Source organism: Didymosphaeria variabile, assembly GCF_027946475.1.
Source record: "Didymosphaeria variabile strain IMI 356815 chromosome Unknown scaffold_4, whole genome shotgun sequence".
Classification (NCBI taxonomy): domain Eukaryota; kingdom Fungi; phylum Ascomycota; class Dothideomycetes; order Pleosporales; family Didymosphaeriaceae; genus Didymosphaeria; species Didymosphaeria variabile.
In genome coordinates, this window is record NW_026611623.1 from 379,813 (window position 1) to 398,756 (window position 18,944).

The following is an 18,944-nucleotide window of genomic DNA, read 5'->3' on the forward strand; positions in this document are numbered from 1 at the left end:
AATACGCCTGCGATCATAATCTGATGCAACACCTCAGTCAAACCGAACACATGCTGACCTGGGGCTAGTACCCCGGTACGTCTCCCAAAAGCAAACCTTCGCCTAACAAAGCGACAGTGGGTATTTCCTTTTCCATATCCTCCAATCTATCCCGTAATCCTTCTTGTAGACCCATAATAGAGCCCATAATATTCAATTCGCTGGTGCATCCGCGTATCGCGGAACATTACAGCTTCTAGTAAAACTGATGAAACTACACCCCTTTGTGAAGAGGGTCAGCATGCGGCGGCCCCACGGAATCCCATCCCATATTCATGTTTTGCAGCATATCGTTCCACGCGCCTTCAGACATTGGCGTCATGCCGGTGCCGCCGGCGCCGGCGCCCAGACTGCCCATGTCCCAATCGTTGCCTAAGATACCCATATTGTAGTCGATGTCTCCGCCTACCGAAGGTATGCCACCCGTGGTATCGCCGTACGCGAAGTTTGCGTTCATCATGTCGTTACTTGTGGAGTAGAAGATGTTGTTGAGTGTGGATGCGGACTGATTTGGTGTTCGGTTCGTCATACGAGGCGAAGGGCGGTAGGGAATATGATCCGTGTGCTGGCTGGGTGAGTACGACGAGTGTGAGCCTGAGCCGGCGTTGCCGCCAGATTGTGAGAGGGATTGGGAGCGGGTGTTTGATGTTGTTGTTGCCGGGCTCGGCTGATCGGCGTTGCTATCTGGGGTGAGATCCATTTCAGTATTCTCGAGTGACACGGTGTTCTCAAGCGGTAGACTATAGCTGTCCCGTGCCATTGGCACGAAGCGCGTATTCTGCGCGTCTGCGCCAATTGCGGATACACTTGAGAGATGAAATGGTTCTCCCATCTTGTCAACACTGTAAGGGGCTGTGAGCTGAGCCGGGTTGACGGACTCTCCGTTTCCGTATTGATTTATGGGATGACTGGGGTTTTGCGTTTCGCGGATCTCGAAGATAGAACTACAGCCGACCGGGTCAGTATTCACTGGGATCACGCCGTCCTGGAGAAAGGTTAGGAAATGACTTACTCAACGTGCTGCTCCTGAAAGGGGTATGTCTTCTTCGTGCTGGGTGGCTGCATAGTTTCACTTACTGTGCCACCTGTTTGCGGTGGTGGGTATGGCTTTTGCCCCAATCCAAGCACACCTGCACTTTCGAGGTCAAGGTCTAGCTGTACCAAGAAAGACTCTGTGAGGGGGTTTTTGCGTCGAAGCGCTTGCATAGCTGTAAGTAGGAATTGCAAAGAAGCATGCATCTGCTGGTCCTTGGGCCGCGTCTTGAGATATTGTACGAACACTCGTGCTGCGACGTAAACACAGAACGATATGAAGGGGTTCATCTGTTCGAAATTAACTTGTGGTTTACGACGAGTTCTGTGTGACATACGGCTGCCAAATCTAAGTGGCTAATCATTCGCATGATGGAAGCAACTTCGGCAGCAGCCGTAACGCATCGAATCTTGCTCTCATTGCTGACATTTATCGGTAGTCGATACTTGTCCGCCTTGAATATTGCTGCTTGGTGGAGGCAAATTGTCGAAGTGTGAATGCACATGTGCATGAAGACGGTGTTTGGGTCTGTTGATCCGCTTGGTAATCGTAAATGGTCGGGCAGGCCGAGCGAGGTCTGGAGTAGCATTCCTTCAATGGCTCTGTGCCGTGTCCAGAAGCCGCCATTCAGATCGTCATCGTTGTCATCGGGACCGGGCCGATGCAAGTGCAGAAGGTTCCGGCCAAAGAGTGTTGACGTTAGTACTATCCCGCCAAATGATTGTAGACTGCCGATTCCGTTCGTTCCTAACGCTTGCTCAAGAGAGCCGGTAGCCATAGGTCTGCTCTTTTCGAATGCTTCATCACTGGCTGGCAGGTTCGTGAGGATCTGTACTCGATCAGCGCTATCATGACATGTGCATACACAACGACTTACGTCTCGTTCATCGAAGGTCATCGGCCAGCCAGTTCCGATACTAGCGTACCGATCGATGTTGAAAGTCATCCAGAATGTGCGTCTTCTCTCCTCGCGTTCTGTCCAATCTTTCGGTGGCGGGAGACATTGCTTCACATCCAATCCGACACCGTCTAGACGATGGAGCTGCATCATTTGCGCCAAGCGCGTTGCTCGACCAGAGGAAAGCCAAGCTCGTGGAAAGTACATCTGCTTGAATTCGTACGTCGACATCAAGGCCCATGCTTGACAATGTGCCAGGGTTATTGTCCCTTCGCCGTGGCCCTTCATCTCGTCTGCTTGGGCATACTTCCTCGCCCGTTGGTAGAAATGTTCCTGTAGCGCGTCGTATTTGTCGGCTACAGAAGCTGCGAGCGTCCACATTGCGTATCGTAGAGAGACAGGCGGTCGCATGTGCGGTGCGAGATTCATGGCGGCCATAAACCGCGGTCTATGTACAATGGGCAACGACGGATGTGTCTTCGTGAAATATATTTGATAGCTAGCATTGTCAGTTACGGTTCTTAAGCCTTCGTTCTCTACTTACAGCTCATCTTGTACGTCTTGAGGAGGCAGCGGCTCATCTAAGCCCAAGCCGATCATTTCCCACTGGAACTCGCCCTCTGGCGAAGTCCCGGTATTCACGAAGACATCGGGGACTGGCGATATCCTGGGGGGTGCTTCTGGGGGCCCCAAGAATTCGTTCGAGTTGGGCAGCGGCTGTTGTGCTGTACTCGCGACGTATGCGGTGGTCGAGTCCGGTCGCGAAGGCTCTCTGGTCTGCTCGGTGGATTCCTGGGTTTTCAGAAGGGTTTCGACCTGCTCTACAGCCCAGCCAGTCAGCCATGCCATTTAGAGAATTGCTGATTCTACACGTACGTAGGCGAGCTTCCAAGAGCTTTACATATCCCCGCTTCGGCCCGCTCTTCTTGCGAACCTCATCATATGTGCAGTCATGGGACAGACGCTTGCAGGTCCCGCACGTCGGCCTGGTCCCGTCGCATCGCAACTTTCTTTTTCGACATAGGACGCAGGCTATGCGCTTCTGTTTGCTTGCTGCATCGTCCTTGCGCGCTCCTGGCGCACTCGCGACCGCGTTGTTATCGTTCGCATCTGTGCCCTGCTGCGACAGGTCGTTGAAGAAGGTTTCGTCCGGCGATTCTGATTCCGCTGAGGGCATGGTCGAACGTCTGGCGATGGCTGTTTTCCAATGGGGAGACTGAACTGCCTGAAAATCGGCCTGCGTAAGCAGCGGTTGGGGGCCGGGGAGATTTGTCTCCGCGGGCTGTTGCAAACGGATAGGCGGTAGGTGGTGCTTCGCAGGCTGTACTGTCCTGAGGCTTGCGCAGGCTTGATGATTTGAAAGAAAGTAGCGGACGGTTACTAAGTTCTAAGCGTCGGGGTGGAATGTCACCCGATGTGCGAGCTCAGGCATCACTTGAACGCGAATGATGCGGTGAGTTGGTTGGATCAAGGGGGCGTAGCATCGCAGCAGGAACATCAAGGTTAGCACGGAATATACGTGGACGTGCTGACGTGACGTCTTAGATAGAAGGCTCGCGAGCTGAGAGAACGCCGTGCATATGCTAAATGGCGGTACACGAGCATTTCCATGGTTGGTGCCTTAGGACGAATAATCTCGGACTCGCCGAGCCTGGGGAATACACCAAACATGTGCGCCCATCGCACAGCAGCTCGGGTACTACACTTCAGTCTCGCAAGATGGCAAGCGTGTTGGCGCACAAGGCTAGCCTACATATTTCCAAACTCTAAGATGTGAGCTCAAGACTGCCCTATTCATGCCGGTGATTGCGGGGGTTTAAGGTCCGTGCTGGCTCTAGACAAGTCCGCTATATCCACCAGCTCATCCCTGTTCTATCTACCAGCTTATGAGCTGTGTAGCGGGCCTTTGAAGTAAGCCTGTGATGCGCATTGGAAATGACCCTGCTCGATTTCGAAAGTGGTACAGGTAGCGGGGAAGCTGAGTAGTATTGCTCCACCCTGCACCGAAAGTATCAGCTGGCAATATCCACAAGTTCGTGATAACTATAATGCAGTATGAGGATGCACAGTTGAAAAGCCCACGGCCAAGCTTGTAGCCGCATGGATTGTTATGGTACATATGGACAACAGGTGATATGATACATGAGGCGGCCCTTCACTATCTCGGTCTACGCTTGCCTTGGTTGCGTGGCCGGTCTTGAACAAGGAAGGTATGCTTGTTTCTCTTGTGCCTCGTCTTGAAACCACCTTTCGCCTGTAAAAAAGTCAGTGATGAGCATATATACGATCCCATAGAGTGGACTTACCGGTGTACCCCATGGACTGACGGGATGCACGTTACCCTTCGATTTACCACGTCCACCACCGTGAGGATGATCAGCTGCAAACTGTTAGTGAGGGGGCCTAAAAAAACGGTCCTTCGCCACGTACCTGCGTTCATAGCCAGACCACGGACCTCTGGTCTCTTTCCTAGCCATCGTGACCGACCAGCTTTACCCAAAGATCTGAAGTGATTCTGAGGGTTGCTCGCGACACCAATCGTGCAGCACGCGTCCGGGCTGATCTTCCGCAATTCACCACTCTGCAAGCGAACGGTGACGCTCTTGATCTCCACGCCCTTCGGCTTCTCCACCTCCTCTTTAGTGACGACAATTGCGTATGTTCCAGCACTCCGACAGAAGACACCGCCGCCCTGGGACTTGGAGCCTACGTTGAAGACCTGGGAACCCAGCGGCACCATCTCGATCGGTAGGCAGTTTCCTCGTGCTGCCGTCTTCGCTGCCAACATACCGGGATCGATTACACCACCCATGCTTGCTATCAGGTCTTTCGGAATTCCACTTCGGTAGCTCTCGACCTCATCACCTTCCCGCATGCCATCTGCTGCAACAATGTATGTCTTCTCACCAGTCTCTACACGGGTAACGAGGGCAAGGTGGGCGCTGCGATTCGGGTCGTATTCGATCCTGTCCACGATGTGCTTGCCAGGGAGGTACCGCTTATAATCCACGATACGGATACGTCTCTTGTGACCACCTCCTCGATGCCTAACGGTGACTTGGCCACTATTGTTCCTTCCTCCCAAATGCTGCCCTTTCCGAGCGATCGTGAGCTTCACATGCGGTCGCCCCTTCCATAGGTGATCGTTGACTGGTCGCTTCAAGTGCCGCAGACCGGGCGTGCGTGTACGTTCTCAAGGGGATGAATTTATCTCGTCGCGGCTCCCTGGTCTGGAGGACACCACTGTCGGCGTGGACGGCGGGCTCGAATGCGGGTGACGGTGCGTGTTCAACGGCCGTGGCATAGCTGCGTGCTGGCTGGAGCAGCGCCCGGCCAATGCGCGAGGCCTGCAGGCTGCATATCCGGGGCTGCAACATGGTTCAAAGATGGCCTCGATGGCCTCGGGATAGGACAGACGGCGCAATGGGCTCTCGTTACGGTGGTATGTGGTCGATGGATGAGCTCCAGAAATTCTCAGGCATGTCCCGGAATGGCTAGTCCGGGAGACACCCCTGCAAGTTGCACGGCGCGATGACCGGGCAACAACGACCGCTCTACGTGCCTGCCTTTACCTTCACGCCCTCGACTTCTATATAACCACTCTGCAAACTTTATAAGATCTGCAGCGCGCCACCGATTCTCAGTATATTCGACTAAGCTTCCTCCCGGCTGCTGCGCGTCGGACGTGGCTGTTCTCTGTGGTAAGTGACGATACGCGTTCTTCATTGGCTCCACACACCAGCCCCGTTCACGTCGGGTTCTTCGCGCGTTGTTGGCGCATAGCCGCTTACCTAACACTCAAGCCTGCACACCAAAACAAACCGCCCTCGACATCCAACTCCATCAACACACCTCAGGTGCAGCACTTCTTCCCCCCCTCGCCCGACACCACAGCGCCATTGGAGCTGGACTTCTACTTGTCCCTTCAAAGTCGCCGGCACCGTACACTCAGGCGCCTGTTTCCCATCCCACACGTCATTTCACCATCGCTGTCGCATCCCATAAAGCGTGTCCGGTACGTCCATATTCGCCAACACAACACCAGACTCTATCAACCAGAGCGTTATGTGCCTACTCGCGTGCTGGGCGCTCTCCCTTTGTCGACTTCTACTTCTTTCTCGGCTACTTCGCGTTGTTCCTAGGCTGCTGCTAACATCAGGCAGTGCATCATAACAAGACCTGTATACACTTCACACCCTAGTACATAAACTACAATATCCCGGACTCGACTCTAGCTTTGACCAGCATACCTTATATTGCTCGCCATGCCTCCAGCGGTACGTATCATCGCGTCACGCCTAATCTGTGTTGTCGCGGCGCGACTACGGCAGGGCGTCTATCCTTATCAGAACGGTCACTAAGTCTTCTAATTAGGCTCGTAACCTCCGGCAGCGTGCCATCACTAATGAGAACGATGAGAACGTGGGCACCCAGCGGTTGACGCGCGCGAAGTCTGCCGCCATGGACTCGGTCGTCGACGTGCCCAAGAAGCAGGCCTTGAACACCAAGAAGTCCCAAACTGCACTAGCACCCGCTGGGCAAGCCAGGAAGCGTGTAGCTCTAGGTGACCGGACCAATTCGATCAAGACGGAGGCCGTCGGCGCTGGCGCAAAGGACGCGAAGGAGATGAAGAAGCCCTCCGTAGCCAAGAGCGGTCTGGCACAAGCAGCACACCCTACCAAGGTCATGAAGACTTCTCAGAAGCAACCGCGTTCCGTGCTCGCTCCCAAGGAGAAGAATGCCAACTCCTCCGGATCAAAGCGACCAGCACCTGGCTCTGGCATTGCCGGCCCAATGAAGAAGCGTCAACACAGCGCGCCCGACTCTGTGAAGGAGGACCCTGAAGAAGAGGAGAACATTGAACCTCCGACGAACATCAAAGTGGAAGACAGCAAGGCCGCCCCGAAGAGCAAGGATGTCCCCGTTGCTGCACAAGTGACCGAAACTGAGGTGGAGGTGATCCCAGATCTAGACAAGGAGGATGTCGACGACCCGCTCATGGTCTCAGAGTACGTCGGTGAGATCTTCGAGTACCTGAAGGAGCTTGAGATCGCTACCATGGCAAACCCCGACTACATGGACAATCAGACCGAGCTGGAGTGGAAGATGCGCGGTATTCTCGTCGACTGGCTGCTCGAGGTTCACACGCGCTTCCGTCTCCTACCAGAGACGCTCTTCCTTGCCGTCAACATCATTGATCGCTTCCTGTCCACCAAAGTGGTACAACTCGATCGCCTCCAGCTTGTGGGTGTCACCGCCATGTTTATCGCTTCCAAGTACGAGGAGGTCCTGTCACCACATGTGCAGAACTTTAGGCATGTTGCCGACGATGGTTTTACGGAGGAGGAGATCCTTAGTGCGGAGCGCTTCGTCCTGTCTGCCCTCGACTATGACCTGAGCTACCCCAACCCGATGAACTTCCTTCGTCGGATATCCAAGGCAGACAACTATGACATCCAGACCCGTACTCTCGGCAAGTACCTGCTCGAAATCGGATGTCTTGACCACCGCTTCATCGCCCACCCTCCTAGCCAGGTTGCAGCTGCTGCTATGTACCTCTCCCGAATGGTACTTGACCGCGGCGCATGGGACGCGACTTTGTCGCACTACGCTGGTTACACCGATGACGAGATTCAGCCTGTTCTCGAGCTCATGATCGACTACCTTTCGGGCCCCGTCCTCCACGAGGCATTCTTCAAGAAATACGCTAGCAAGAAGTTCATGAAGGGTAAGTCTCACGTATTGTTTCCATTGTATGTATTGACACTGACTGTTACAGCCTCCATCGTCCTCCGTTCATGGTGCAAGAAGTATGTCGCACAGTATGGTAACCCCCTACAAGACACGTCCAAGGCATGAGGCGGCGCCGAGCTTGTGTTGGGATGCTAGTCATCCCCATAGGACCGGCATGTTGCAACGTCCGGTATACTGCCGGAGCACCTAAGCCCCAGGAAGCTTCGTTGCAACGAGGCGTTAGTGCGCTGCAGTTGCTCCGCTCCCTGTTCATGCTTGCATTTTGCCATCTCATACTGGATCGGCGTTAATAAAACGGATGCAATTGGTTAGCTTCGAGGGCTTGAATGTCGTTTTTGTTTGGATGTCAATTTTTACCTCACAACGGAGTTCGGTGGCGTCTTCATGGCTTTTGCTTCTCATGACGGCGCATCAGGGTCCTTTTTCAGTCTCATCGCAGCATCTCTTAACTTCATTTCTGAGAGAGGCTGGCTCCGAGACACATTCGTAGGGGGATATGGTAGCATGGGCATGGGTGGGTAGGAAGGATTACACATTGCTTGGGGGGGTGGGAGTGTGTATGAGTAGGCAATGCGAGCCTCGTCTGTCTGTGAGCTAGTCGTGCTTCAAGCGTTTGATCTTGCTTCTTGTTCTATATCACATGAGCGTTGCATTGTATGACGGCTTTTTGGTAAACGAACACGAGCATTCTTCAAAAGTTCAAATGCACTCTTCAACACCTTCGAGACCGTGTTGCCCCGGGCTACTCCCGGACCTCATCTATGCGATGCATACATAGCTAGCTTGCATCCTGTGGCTGTATCATTGGGAGGATGCTTGCAACCTACGCGCTCACCCGTCGTGCGTGCTTCCTTGATTGCGTCTGCGCTTGGGGCAGCCAGCATGCGGTGCTCTCGAAGACGTGCAAGTGTCTTAGTCGTGATGACGCGATGCGTCAACACGCCATGCCACGGCACGTACACGACCGCGCTCACTTGCAGACGTGAATGTGGACCTCGGCATCGGCCGGCGCCTAACCTAAACAAGCCTACATTCATAGACGTCGATCGATCGAGTGCAGACGACCATCAGACAAGCTTGCTTATTAGAAAATACCGCTTTTGAGTCGTAGTACGGCTTCTCGGTTTATATTATCTTTTCATATCGTTGTACGCGACGTCATGCGCAGGTAGTCCATAATGAACGAACTGGACCTCCACTACCCACCCGAGTCGTGCCCTTTTTGCACCATCGCAGCCGCATATCCGCCGTCCTCTTCACCTCTCTGGACTTCAAAAGGGGAGGACTTACTTTCCTGTGTGCCCAATGGAGACGTACAGCCTGAGAAGACTAGCCCGGGCAGTTTCGTTGTCCTGGCAAGCAGGGATGTAGTTGCGTTTCTGGACATCTTGCCCATGGTTGGGGGCCATTTATTGGTTGCGACGAGGGGCCATCGGGTTAAGGTTGGAGACATGGAAGGGACAGAGGGAAGGGAAATGGGTGAGTAGATCATGTGATGTGGGAAGAGATGGGGCTAATGGTGAGGGTGTAGGGTTTTGGCTGCCGGTGCTGTCAAGAGTTGTCTCGAGGGTGGCAGGTGTCACTGATTGGAATATTGTGCAGAACAATGGTAAGCTTCGAGATCCTTTTCTTTCCATCTCAAGTTCTCTCTACTACGTTTCTCTCACATTCAAGAATGCATATCTTGGTCATCAGCAATCGTCACGTTAGAAGCAAGTGACCTTACTGTAGACAGGCGCAAGAGCAGCACAGGTGGTGCCGCACGTTCACTTCCACATCATCCCCAGGCCAGAGTCGAGACCTGAGATCAAGAGTAAGAGTTGGACCATGTTCGGACGAGGGCAGAGAGATGAGTTGGACGATGAGGAAGGCATGCGGCTAACGGGCGAGATGAGGAGAGTGCTCAGAGAGGAGATCGCGAAGATGAAGGAGAGGCCGAAGCTATGAATGGACTTTTGAGGTGGTATACTTGCCGATCGGCTAATATTTGGACATATGGTGTGGCTCAACTGATACCAGGATGTATTATACATACAACAAAGACTTCTGTCTTTGAACTGTACTACCACGATACATGTACAATATCTATACATAATCCTTTCCCAATGCTTATACAAGACGTTCGAATCAAATACTCTACTCCGCCGGCTTCTCGCCCTTCTCCTTCTCTTCCATGTCCATTCTCCGACCCTCGACCGTAAAGTACAGACTCTTGCTGGCGCCCTCCAGAGTGCCCGTAAGTGCGCCACCAACACCTTGCAGCATGTGTACAAGCTGTGCCCTGAGCCCGTCGAGACCACCGTCGATGCCGCCAACCCATTTCGTACCCTCTGAGTCGAACACCTTGCCCTCCACTCGGGCACCCAGCAGCATTAGCTTTTGCAGGCCGGATTGCACTTCTGGCTCGTAGTAGGAGGGGGTTGCTTTACGCCTCGGCGCGGGGAAGTTGGGCGGCGAAGGAGCGACGATGGAAAGCACGGTCTTAAGGTATTGCGGCGAGACGTCGGGGAAGGTTACAATGGCCAGGGGCCCCGATAGGAGCGGCTCCAGCTCGCTCTTGAGTTTGCGGTTTGAGGCTACTTCCCAGGCTCTCCTACTCAGACCGTGCTTGAAGCGCTCATCCTCGGGGGAGTTCGATGTTTGCGGGATTTGCGCGCTCGTCGGTGTTCGTGGGTCTGTGGGGTGCTGCACATGGTCCATAGTGTTCTCTTCAGGTTTGAAGAATTCAACGACACGCAGCGCACTTGCAAAGATGCTCGTCGTTATAACTTGGAACTTGATTTGGTCTGCGATCAAGCCCTCCTGACCGTTCTTCACTCTTTCAGCGTCAATCTTTTGCAACGCGGTTGCCAGTTCCCGCCGTATGCTCATCCATTCTACGGCTTTGACGTTGTTGTGTTGGAATAGTAGGATTAAAGGCGAGGATTTGAGGACGGATTGGTATGTTCGGTGGAGCTGCGTTTTACGGACCTCCGGCGGTTTGTGTGACGGGGGTTGCGTAGGTGGGTATCTCAGTACTGGAGGTGCCGCGCTTGTCGTGTCAATTGACGGCGCTGGAGTTGTTGCTGTGGCCAGAGAGGCGTAGGATGCGCAGAGGGGGCTGGATGGCTGAGCGGTGCGGAGGCGAAGGGCGCGAGGCCGGAGGCGTATTCGAGGCGGCATTATGTTGCTTTGTAAGCTTCTAGTAGAGCCTGCGGAATTGCAAGGCGGGCTCCTACGTGGTGTGTAGTGGGCGCACAATTGAGATGAGGATGCTTGTCTGGAAATCTTTCGGCGCAAGATCGAGAATCTTGGTGCACGGACCAACAACGGTCACTTCATCTGAGCAACCGCGTTAACGTCCAATCCATCAATTGCAATTACGTTACATTGTCTTAATTTTCTTCTGTCCCTGTACAATGACTCCTGGCTTGTAAAACATCTGCTCAGAAATTCGATTCAAGTCTGCAGACACTGCGCGCCAATGAGAGCACATATCTGGAAAAGCGCGCATCGAGCGAGTCTAGTAACCAGACCAAATTACAATGCTCGCTTCTTAGCAGTAGGCGATCTCTTCGCGCTGTAAATCTACAGTAAACTTGCTGATCCTGTTCACTAGACCGACTCAAGAAACCGATTGTCCAAATTCTGGGCCCCGACAGGAGGCATATCAGCTCAAGATGGAGAGAAGGGTTAGCAACGCACAAACTTCACTGAGTGCTTTAGTGACATATACATAGATGACTCCCACGCGCTTCTCCTCAAAGGCGGATTTCTCCGACAGGTACACAACTTCCATTAATCACATTCAATGCGGGTATCGACTAATCACGTGCAGGCTCACTCTGGAGTCTTCCATCTTCTGCCCCTTGGTCTGCGCGTCCAGAACAAGCTCGAGAGTCTGATAGACAAGCACATGTCCTCTATCGGCGCCTCAAAAGTCTCATTATCCCATATCAGCACAGAAGAGCTCTGGAAACAAACAGGTCGACATTCCAGCAACTCCGAGTTCCTCCACATCAACGACCGCAGAGAGTCTGGATTCCTCCTTGCACCCACACACGAAGAAGAAATCACAGCTTTAGTAGCGAGCATGGTACATTCGTATAAAGACCTCCCATTGCGACTTTACCAGACCGGGAGAAAGTATCGAGACGAAAAGCGGCCGCGGCAAGGCCTGCTCCGGACGAAAGAGTTTATGATGAAAGACCTCTACACTTTCGATTCATCACATGAGGCTGCACTCGACACTTACGCAGAAGTCCGCCAAGCCTATACCAACCTCTTCGACGAACTCAAGTTGCCCTACCTAGTAGCCGACGCAGATTCCGGCAACATGGGCGGCAAGCTCAGCCACGAGTACCATTTTGTTTCGCCGAAAGGCGAAGACAATGTCTGGTCGTGCGATTCCTGCAGCTACGTCGCGAACGAGGAGCTCGTCGAGAAGGCAACCCCTGAGACAGACTTAGACAAGACCGACGTACCAGGAGAGCCTGTACCGCCGCTTTCCTTCCAGGGCATCAGCATGGACAGAGAAACAGCCATTACCATCCTTATTGCTCGACCGCCAGACTTGCCGGATACCACAATATCCTGGGACAGCATATCATCCTTCGTCAACCTACACGCCGTGAAGCGAATGTACCCAGATCTTGACACAAGCATCGACACAGCGTCTCTCCGAGGTCTTCTCTCTTCTGCACATAAACACAAATTCCTCTGCTCGCCTTCATTACCCGAGCTTGCAAGAACCGCACCGGAAGCCTTAGACCTCATAATGGAAGCATACACGCACGCACAATGCGAACGCGGACAGGATACTTCCTCCGACCTGGGGGAAAGCTGGCGCGAATTGGTAAAAGAGATAGACGCATCCGTCATCCGCCCCGGCGACGCCTGTCCCCGCTGCGAGACAGGCAAGCTAGACGTCCAGAAAGCTATAGAAGTAGGCCACACGTTCCACCTCGGCACGCGCTACTCCGATCCGCTCTCCGCACTCATCGCCGTCCCTCACTCCACGCAGAAGGAAGCGATACACATGGGCTGCCATGGCATCGGTGTCTCTCGCCTCATCGGCTCTATGGCTTCGCTGCTTTCTGACTCGGCGGGCTTGAACTGGCCCCGCGCTGTGGCGCCGTTTGAAGCTATTGTGGTTACTTCTCCGCAAATAACTGAAGAGGATAGTGTGGGCGTTTATGATCAGCTCCAAGGGGTCGATACGGTACTTGATGATCGTAAGGGCAAGGAGCTGGGGTGGAAACTAAGAGATGCTGATCTAATTGGGTATCCGGTCATTGTGGTGTTGGGAAGGGCATGGAAGGAGGGGAAGGTCGAGGTGCAGTGTCGGCGATTGGGTGTGAAAAAGGTGGTTGAAAGAGGGGAGATGAGACAGGAGGTGAAGCGGTTGCTGGAGCAGCTTTGAGCGTACGGAGCTGAACTTTCATTGCATTTTGCATTGTTTTGTGAATGATGGCCTGTCCCAGAGCTTGACGTGTGGTTGGGTCACTGTTTTATTAGGTATCTTTTGTACGCTGCCGATGTACTGCGTAAGTTGTACGATATTTGTAGAATTTGCCACCTTGCTTGTGCCGGACGGTCTCCGTCTTACACGTCCGTGTCTATTACAGAAACATGTACAATAGGAATTGTCATATATTACTCTGTTCAATTGCCTTGCGCAACGTATTAGCTTTCTCCATGCGTGTTATAGAGCGTAACGGAGGGCGTTAAACATTGACAGCCTGTATTATACACAGTCGAGAACCACGTAAAACCATTCACTTCTACATAACCTCAAAATGCGGCATTCAGCTAATGCTCAAGCCTAGTGCAGTAATAGCCTTTGCCGAATGCAAGAATCATAAACCAGCATCGAACCACAGTTCTCCAACAGATCTTCTCCCGATTTGCACGTGGCACGATTGATTCGCGTTGAAATCAATTTTTCCATGCTACACCACCATCTCGTCCCATTGCCGATTCTCTGAAGTGGCGGCAGCCCTGAATTATCGCAAAACCCCAAGACGATTGGTGATCTTCCGCTTCTTGCCGCTTTTCTTGGGGAATTGGGTGCATGTGAGGGTTTCAGGAGACTATCTGTACACTCTGCTTCAGGTAAGACTTTCCCGGTACTATATAGAAACACGAGGCGCCGGAGGAATGGCGGGAAAGTCTGGTATCAGAGCACCACTAGACTGGTAAATCACCTGCGAAAGCTCCATGAGCTTGATCATTAGGAGACGGATGCCGTCGCGTGGAAGCGGCTTGCCATGGTCATCCAACCTCGATGGTTCTTCCCGTGCAGTCCATTGAGCAGGAAAGAGCCCATCATCCGGAAGGAAGGTGCCCAAGGTGTTTCCCCATGAAGCACATTCACCGGGCCGGAGTTGCTCAACTGTTGCGAGGTGAGTGCGCCAATCGCTGTGATAGACATTGAGACCCCAGCAGGGAACCTTCTTGCCCGGATACCACATCGAAATAACGTCAACTCTATACCCGGTCTTTCTGATGCCGAAAGTGCGTATCTTGTCCAGACGACCCCTCAAGAGTTTCAACGAGTTTTTCGAACCGTCGGTGAAATCCGCGAAAAGCTCCTTCGAGGCGATGTCGTAACCCGGCTTGAGGCAGGTCTGGTCGGCAAAACGGCGAAGGGCAGTTGGGGCGACTGCTTTGCTGACAGGAGTCATCGACGTCAAGCTGAACTGCCATCCTTTGCTCCTGTGGCACTTGTCAGCGCATGCTTTAGTGGGCGAACGTGCTAAATGCATAAGGAGAGAGATGGGACTCGAATCTACAAGAGGAAGAGTATGCTCCCTACTCCTGTTCCATGACGGTGTTTGTCACTTACTCTCCCAGCTCCAAAAGCTTTATGTCAATATTCTCCTTCGGTGCAGGACTCCCTGGGCCCAAACGATAGAACTTGATGTACTCCTTCTCATACATGCCATCTTCATCCATAGTCCAGTGCACTTGCACAACATAATCAGACGATATGGACTGAGAAGCGTTTGGATCTTTGAAAACCCAGGTCCCGCGAAGTGTGCATTTCGTCTCGGACAGGGATTCCGGTTTGTTGGCGAAACCGAAGCCGGTACCAGCCGCCGTAGGCTCAAGTAGATAGTCCGCAGCCATTATGTGCGCAAGGAACTCTTCGCCACCTTCGTCGTCTACAAGCCTACGCATGATTTAGCGTGGTCGATGGGGAAGTGAGGTAGCATGTACCAGTGTTTGACGACAAAGTCCATATCACGCCTGTTGATGATATCGTCCATGAATTCGTCCGTGGCATGCTTTGTGCCAACACTCGAGACGTTGCGTTTCAAGGCAAGGCAGCCGAGACGGATGGACAGGTCATAGAAACCCTTCTCGTACCGAGCGATGTCGAGAGCTCGCTGGATTTCAGTCTGTAAATCGTAGTACTGATGAGGCTGAATGTCTTGCCAATATTCACCAGGTTGGCTGCTAGTAATGGCGCAGCGAATGAGGCGAGGAGCTACGGGATGCGCGTCTTTTTCGGGCCACCAGTTCTCTGCTTTCTCGTAGATGACACCATCTTTTGAGCCTTCTCTCTTGTCCAAAAGGATATACTTTGGATACACAACCTTGCTGTTGATCATTGCGCGCACTTTCTCGATGAGTACCTTGAGACGCTGTTCAGCTGATCGAGCGCGCAAGATATCAGATCCGCATATCTCTAACTGATTCAGCCCCACTATAAACTGTCAGCGATGCGAGATATCTCGATCAGAGCGGCACTAAGAGCATACCGGCTCTGATGAACACTTCCTCGTCCATGCGTATCGCGTCAAGCTTTGCCAGGTTTGCGCCGAAAGCGTCCTTCATCGACAAACTTGCTTCCAACAAATCACTTGGCCAATCAACGGTGATCTGGAGGTACTTAGTATAGGGACATGGAGGGCTACAGACACAATAGTTTACCACTCTCTTGTAGGTTTCGGTCTCTTCCTCTTTCATGTCTTCGATGAACTTTTTCTTTCGTTCAACATGCTCCTGCTTGAGGTGGTTCTGGGACCAATCCTTCGGAATGTGAGCCTGGATCTTTGCCCATGCGGTGGTTTCCGAAGTCTTTGACACCGAGTAACGTATCCATTCCTCGATCTTCTGAGCAGCATCGTCTAGGTTGCCAGTTGTGCCGAAAATTTCGAACTTCGTAATGACAAGTCGACCGGAGCCATATTCGGGTTGAGGGATGACCTCGCACCCCGTTTCGCTCTTCCAGAGGGCAATAAGTCTTGCACGTTCTATTTCCTTCGTCTGGCGTCGAAACTCTGGTGGTACCAGAATGACACGATTTGGTTCGCGCTTGCCACGGTTGTTGTTTACAGTCGACTGCGCGCGGCCTTGATACGTACCACCTCCCCTCGAGCCTCTTTGGCCGCCACGCGAAGCACTGCCCTGCGAAGGACTGCCGCCTGCACGCATATCGATTGAACGCTCTTAGTCCGGATGGTCTGTGAAGCATTAGTTATAGTCAGAAGATGGGCAACCGTGCACCTGCGCTCAAGAGCTATAGTTTTTATAGCTTTTGGTGTGTATCGTTTTGACGTTGGGATCCAGCACTTGAGGACTCTGACAGATTGTATGCAGCTGGATTAAGATTGAGTGTGACCTCAGCGGGAAGGCGCAACGGTGCTGCCAATGGAGGCGAGTGCGATATCGGCAATTGCCGCGTTTCAATTCGACAAGTCGGTGGTGTAACGATGTGAAATTGTCGCTCAATTGAACGGCCTGATGTGGCCGAAAGGGCGAAGGACGAACGGCGACAAGCCAATCGTCACGGTGTGTAGCAGCACCTCCGCATGAAGCGAAACTTGCTACGTGAGCCAAACTGCTTACAAACCTCGATTTCAAGGTTCGTGTGCCCCAAGAAGAGAAAGCTTGTATTAACAAAGCTTGTGAAGCCGTGTGGCGATCGGTCGGGGCGGGCATATAACATTGATCGTGCAGCTGTGCCTTGGGTTATGGTAGGGGACCAAGAAGTAGACACACCTGCCTCTTGCGGAAATTGCGAGTGAAGCAGCCCGATTTCAGCTTCAGCTTCGCGGAAGTCGCCAGGAATAGGAAGGAGCCTCCCCGTATGCATGCTGCATCTCCCACATCCGTATACGAAACCATACTACACCATGATGCATCTAACAAAGAGAACAAGGAACTAGCAGCTTTTCTCCTTTTCTTAGATGTGACTTCGCTATCGATGTGTGAACTCGGCAAGCAGTCGAGCTAGGAGCTACTCGATGTGGAGAGCCATGCATCAACACCCACAGCCCTCAGTTGGGGCCTAGCACCAGATCATGATATATCTCTTACTCTTACTTGCAGACCTTTCCAGTTACTGAATCAAGGACAGGGTGTATGTTGTAATGGGCAGACGTGTAGAGACAGCGAAAAGAGTGGATGAGGCTGGAACACTGGACCGCGAAGTGGCTTATAAAGTGACCAAGAACCCATCGAGACTGATAGAAATAGAACAATTGAATAGAAAAATCACTCAAAGGAAGACAGACAGATCAGAGCGAAGGTATAATGATAACAAATTGTGATAGAAGGTACCAACTGAGCCACTGGTAGTCCACGACAGTGAAGCGGAATACTACTTCTCTAGTGTCTCGATATAGCATTCGTCTCAGAGGTCGAGGCATGATTTGAGCCGTCAGTCTGAACGGTATGGACGAGTCTTCAAAATTATTATGTTTTTGTAATCAAGCTCGGTGTTCGTTAAATGCTTCAAATGTTCGTTGTGAGGTTCGAGTCGCTGAGTAAGCTGAAATCGCGGAGGTGCACGAGCCATCTCCGACGATTTTCTGAGGAACCATCACCGTGTCGACCTTTGAAGCATCTCACGCCGTACGGCCCGTTCATTGGCGTGCAGACATTACGACCAGTCAATTGAGCGTCGCATACGTTCATTCTCAGATCCAGACCGCATCGCCTCCTGTCGACTTTCTGGGCGCATCGCCCGACCTCGCCCAAGATGGATTTCGCTCCCGTTTCCAAGAAGATTGTAGCCTTCGGCAGCAAACAGGTCTTCCTGTACGTAATAACCACTCTTTCATTTCATACTTGCTAATTCAGATTCAGGCCCAAGTTCACTGTCGCCCTAATCCGCACACCCAACCTTTCCCCTTACCACGCGAAGTTCCGCGTCCCCCTCAACTTCTCCAAGTACGACCTCCGCGATTACCTTTACCACGCCTACAACGTCAAAGTCCACAGCATCCGCTCTCTTGTCAAGCAGCTGCCCGTACGCGACACGGTCAAACAACCCCGCCACTGGTTCCGCCCAGAGAACGAGAAGTACATGACAGTTGAGATGGAGAAGCCTTTCGTCTGGCCGGAGACTCCAGAGAGCTGGGAGGCGTGGGGACGAAAGGAGAAGCAAGACGGCGTTTTGAATAGCAGAGCTTACCAGGGTGTAAAGTCTGCTCAGGATCAGAGGATCGATCAAAAGACACTGAGACACGAGGCTTTGAACCTGCTGAGGAAGGAACCTGCATCTGAGGCTAAGGAGAAGAAGAAGGACGGTAAGGAGAAGACGATCGAGAACGCCGCGCGGAAGTCAACGAAGCCAAAGAAATTGGACGAGAACGTTTTGCGGAGATGGGAGGAGCAAAGAACTCCTCAGATCCTGGGTCACGAATTGCTGGACTCCAAAAACTGGGACCGCCTCAGGCCACAAAAGTCTACGCCCTTCGGTGAAAAGAACGTGCCAATAGTCTGAGTGGGAACGTTGGCTCGGAATCACGTGAGGTGGACTACATGGATCAGCTTCGAAGCGACTCTGTCAAGGAGACTCGAGCTTGTACATTCGAATGTAATATATTGTGTTGGAAGCATACGGCAAGACGTTGTTGGATATGTGGATATACTGAACGTAGGAATACAACCATTCTTCGAGTTTGCTGTCATAGTTCTCGATGGACCGTATATACCTTCAACGCGCAGTTTTCGTCCACTACATATGTTCCCCATCTGTCGCACGACCATCTGCGCCACTAGAATACAAGACTGACATTATTGCGTTGCTCGGTTTCCATGAATAGATGCGACCGAATCGATAGATGCTGATGGTATGAGGAGCGCCCTACGCTAACCAACCAACACATACCATCATTTCGACTCATCCAGACCCACATTTTCGGGACCCAAGCATTACATATACAACCTCAGCCTCAGACACTCTGTATCATCGTCAGCCTCGCAAACTTCTCAATAGATGATTCT

General features: G+C 52.4%; 8 protein-coding genes across 8 annotated transcripts; 3 read left to right on the forward strand and 5 right to left on the reverse strand.

Annotated features, from left to right (window-relative positions):
• Window positions 1–253: 253 nt before the first annotated feature.
• Window positions 254–1,583, reverse strand: N0V89_005014 (uncharacterized protein; the record flags this gene model as incomplete). Its single annotated transcript, XM_056213794.1, has 2 exons — window positions 254–983; window positions 1,576–1,583. 2 exons carry the CDS (start codon window positions 1,581–1,583, stop codon window positions 254–256), a joined length of 738 nt encoding a protein of 245 aa, XP_056071061.1.
• Window positions 1,584–2,510: 927 nt separating this feature from the next.
• N0V89_005015 (uncharacterized protein) lies at window positions 2,511–3,147 on the reverse strand (the record flags this gene model as incomplete). The annotated part of the gene is made up of 2 exons (XM_056213795.1): window positions 2,511–2,791; window positions 3,054–3,147. 2 exons carry the CDS (start codon window positions 3,145–3,147, stop codon window positions 2,511–2,513), a joined length of 375 nt encoding a protein of 124 aa, XP_056071062.1.
• Window positions 3,148–4,128: 981 nt separating this feature from the next.
• On the reverse strand, window positions 4,129–5,347 carry RML2 (mitochondrial 54S ribosomal protein rml2; the record flags this gene model as incomplete). Its single annotated transcript, XM_056213796.1, has 4 exons — window positions 4,129–4,224; window positions 4,277–4,350; window positions 4,401–5,017; window positions 5,145–5,347. 4 exons carry the CDS (start codon window positions 5,345–5,347, stop codon window positions 4,129–4,131), a joined length of 990 nt encoding a protein of 329 aa, XP_056071063.1.
• An 888-nt stretch (window positions 5,348–6,235) lies between these two features.
• CLB2 (G2/mitotic-specific cyclin) lies at window positions 6,236–7,829 on the forward strand (the record flags this gene model as incomplete). The annotated part of the gene is made up of 3 exons (XM_056213797.1): window positions 6,236–6,247; window positions 6,345–7,698; window positions 7,750–7,829. The coding sequence occupies 3 exons, from the start codon at window positions 6,236–6,238 to the stop codon at window positions 7,827–7,829; spliced, it is 1,446 nt and encodes a 481-aa protein (XP_056071064.1).
• A 2,031-nt stretch (window positions 7,830–9,860) lies between these two features.
• Window positions 9,861–10,886, reverse strand: N0V89_005018 (uncharacterized protein; the record flags this gene model as incomplete). Its single annotated transcript, XM_056213798.1, has 1 exon — window positions 9,861–10,886. The coding sequence occupies one exon, from the start codon at window positions 10,884–10,886 to the stop codon at window positions 9,861–9,863; it is 1,026 nt and encodes a 341-aa protein (XP_056071065.1).
• A 628-nt stretch (window positions 10,887–11,514) lies between these two features.
• N0V89_005019 (uncharacterized protein) lies at window positions 11,515–13,125 on the forward strand (the record flags this gene model as incomplete). The annotated part of the gene is made up of 2 exons (XM_056213799.1): window positions 11,515–11,520; window positions 11,542–13,125. The coding sequence occupies 2 exons, from the start codon at window positions 11,515–11,517 to the stop codon at window positions 13,123–13,125; spliced, it is 1,590 nt and encodes a 529-aa protein (XP_056071066.1).
• A 709-nt stretch (window positions 13,126–13,834) lies between these two features.
• N0V89_005020 (uncharacterized protein) lies at window positions 13,835–16,145 on the reverse strand (the record flags this gene model as incomplete). Its single annotated transcript, XM_056213800.1, has 4 exons — window positions 13,835–14,420; window positions 14,551–14,877; window positions 14,925–15,414; window positions 15,470–16,145. 4 exons carry the CDS (start codon window positions 16,143–16,145, stop codon window positions 13,835–13,837), a joined length of 2,079 nt encoding a protein of 692 aa, XP_056071067.1.
• Window positions 16,146–17,694: 1,549 nt separating this feature from the next.
• On the forward strand, window positions 17,695–18,441 carry MRP20 (mitochondrial 54S ribosomal protein YmL41; the record flags this gene model as incomplete). The annotated part of the gene is made up of 2 exons (XM_056213801.1): window positions 17,695–17,753; window positions 17,802–18,441. The coding sequence occupies 2 exons, from the start codon at window positions 17,695–17,697 to the stop codon at window positions 18,439–18,441; spliced, it is 699 nt and encodes a 232-aa protein (XP_056071068.1).
• Window positions 18,442–18,944: the final 503 nt, after the last annotated feature.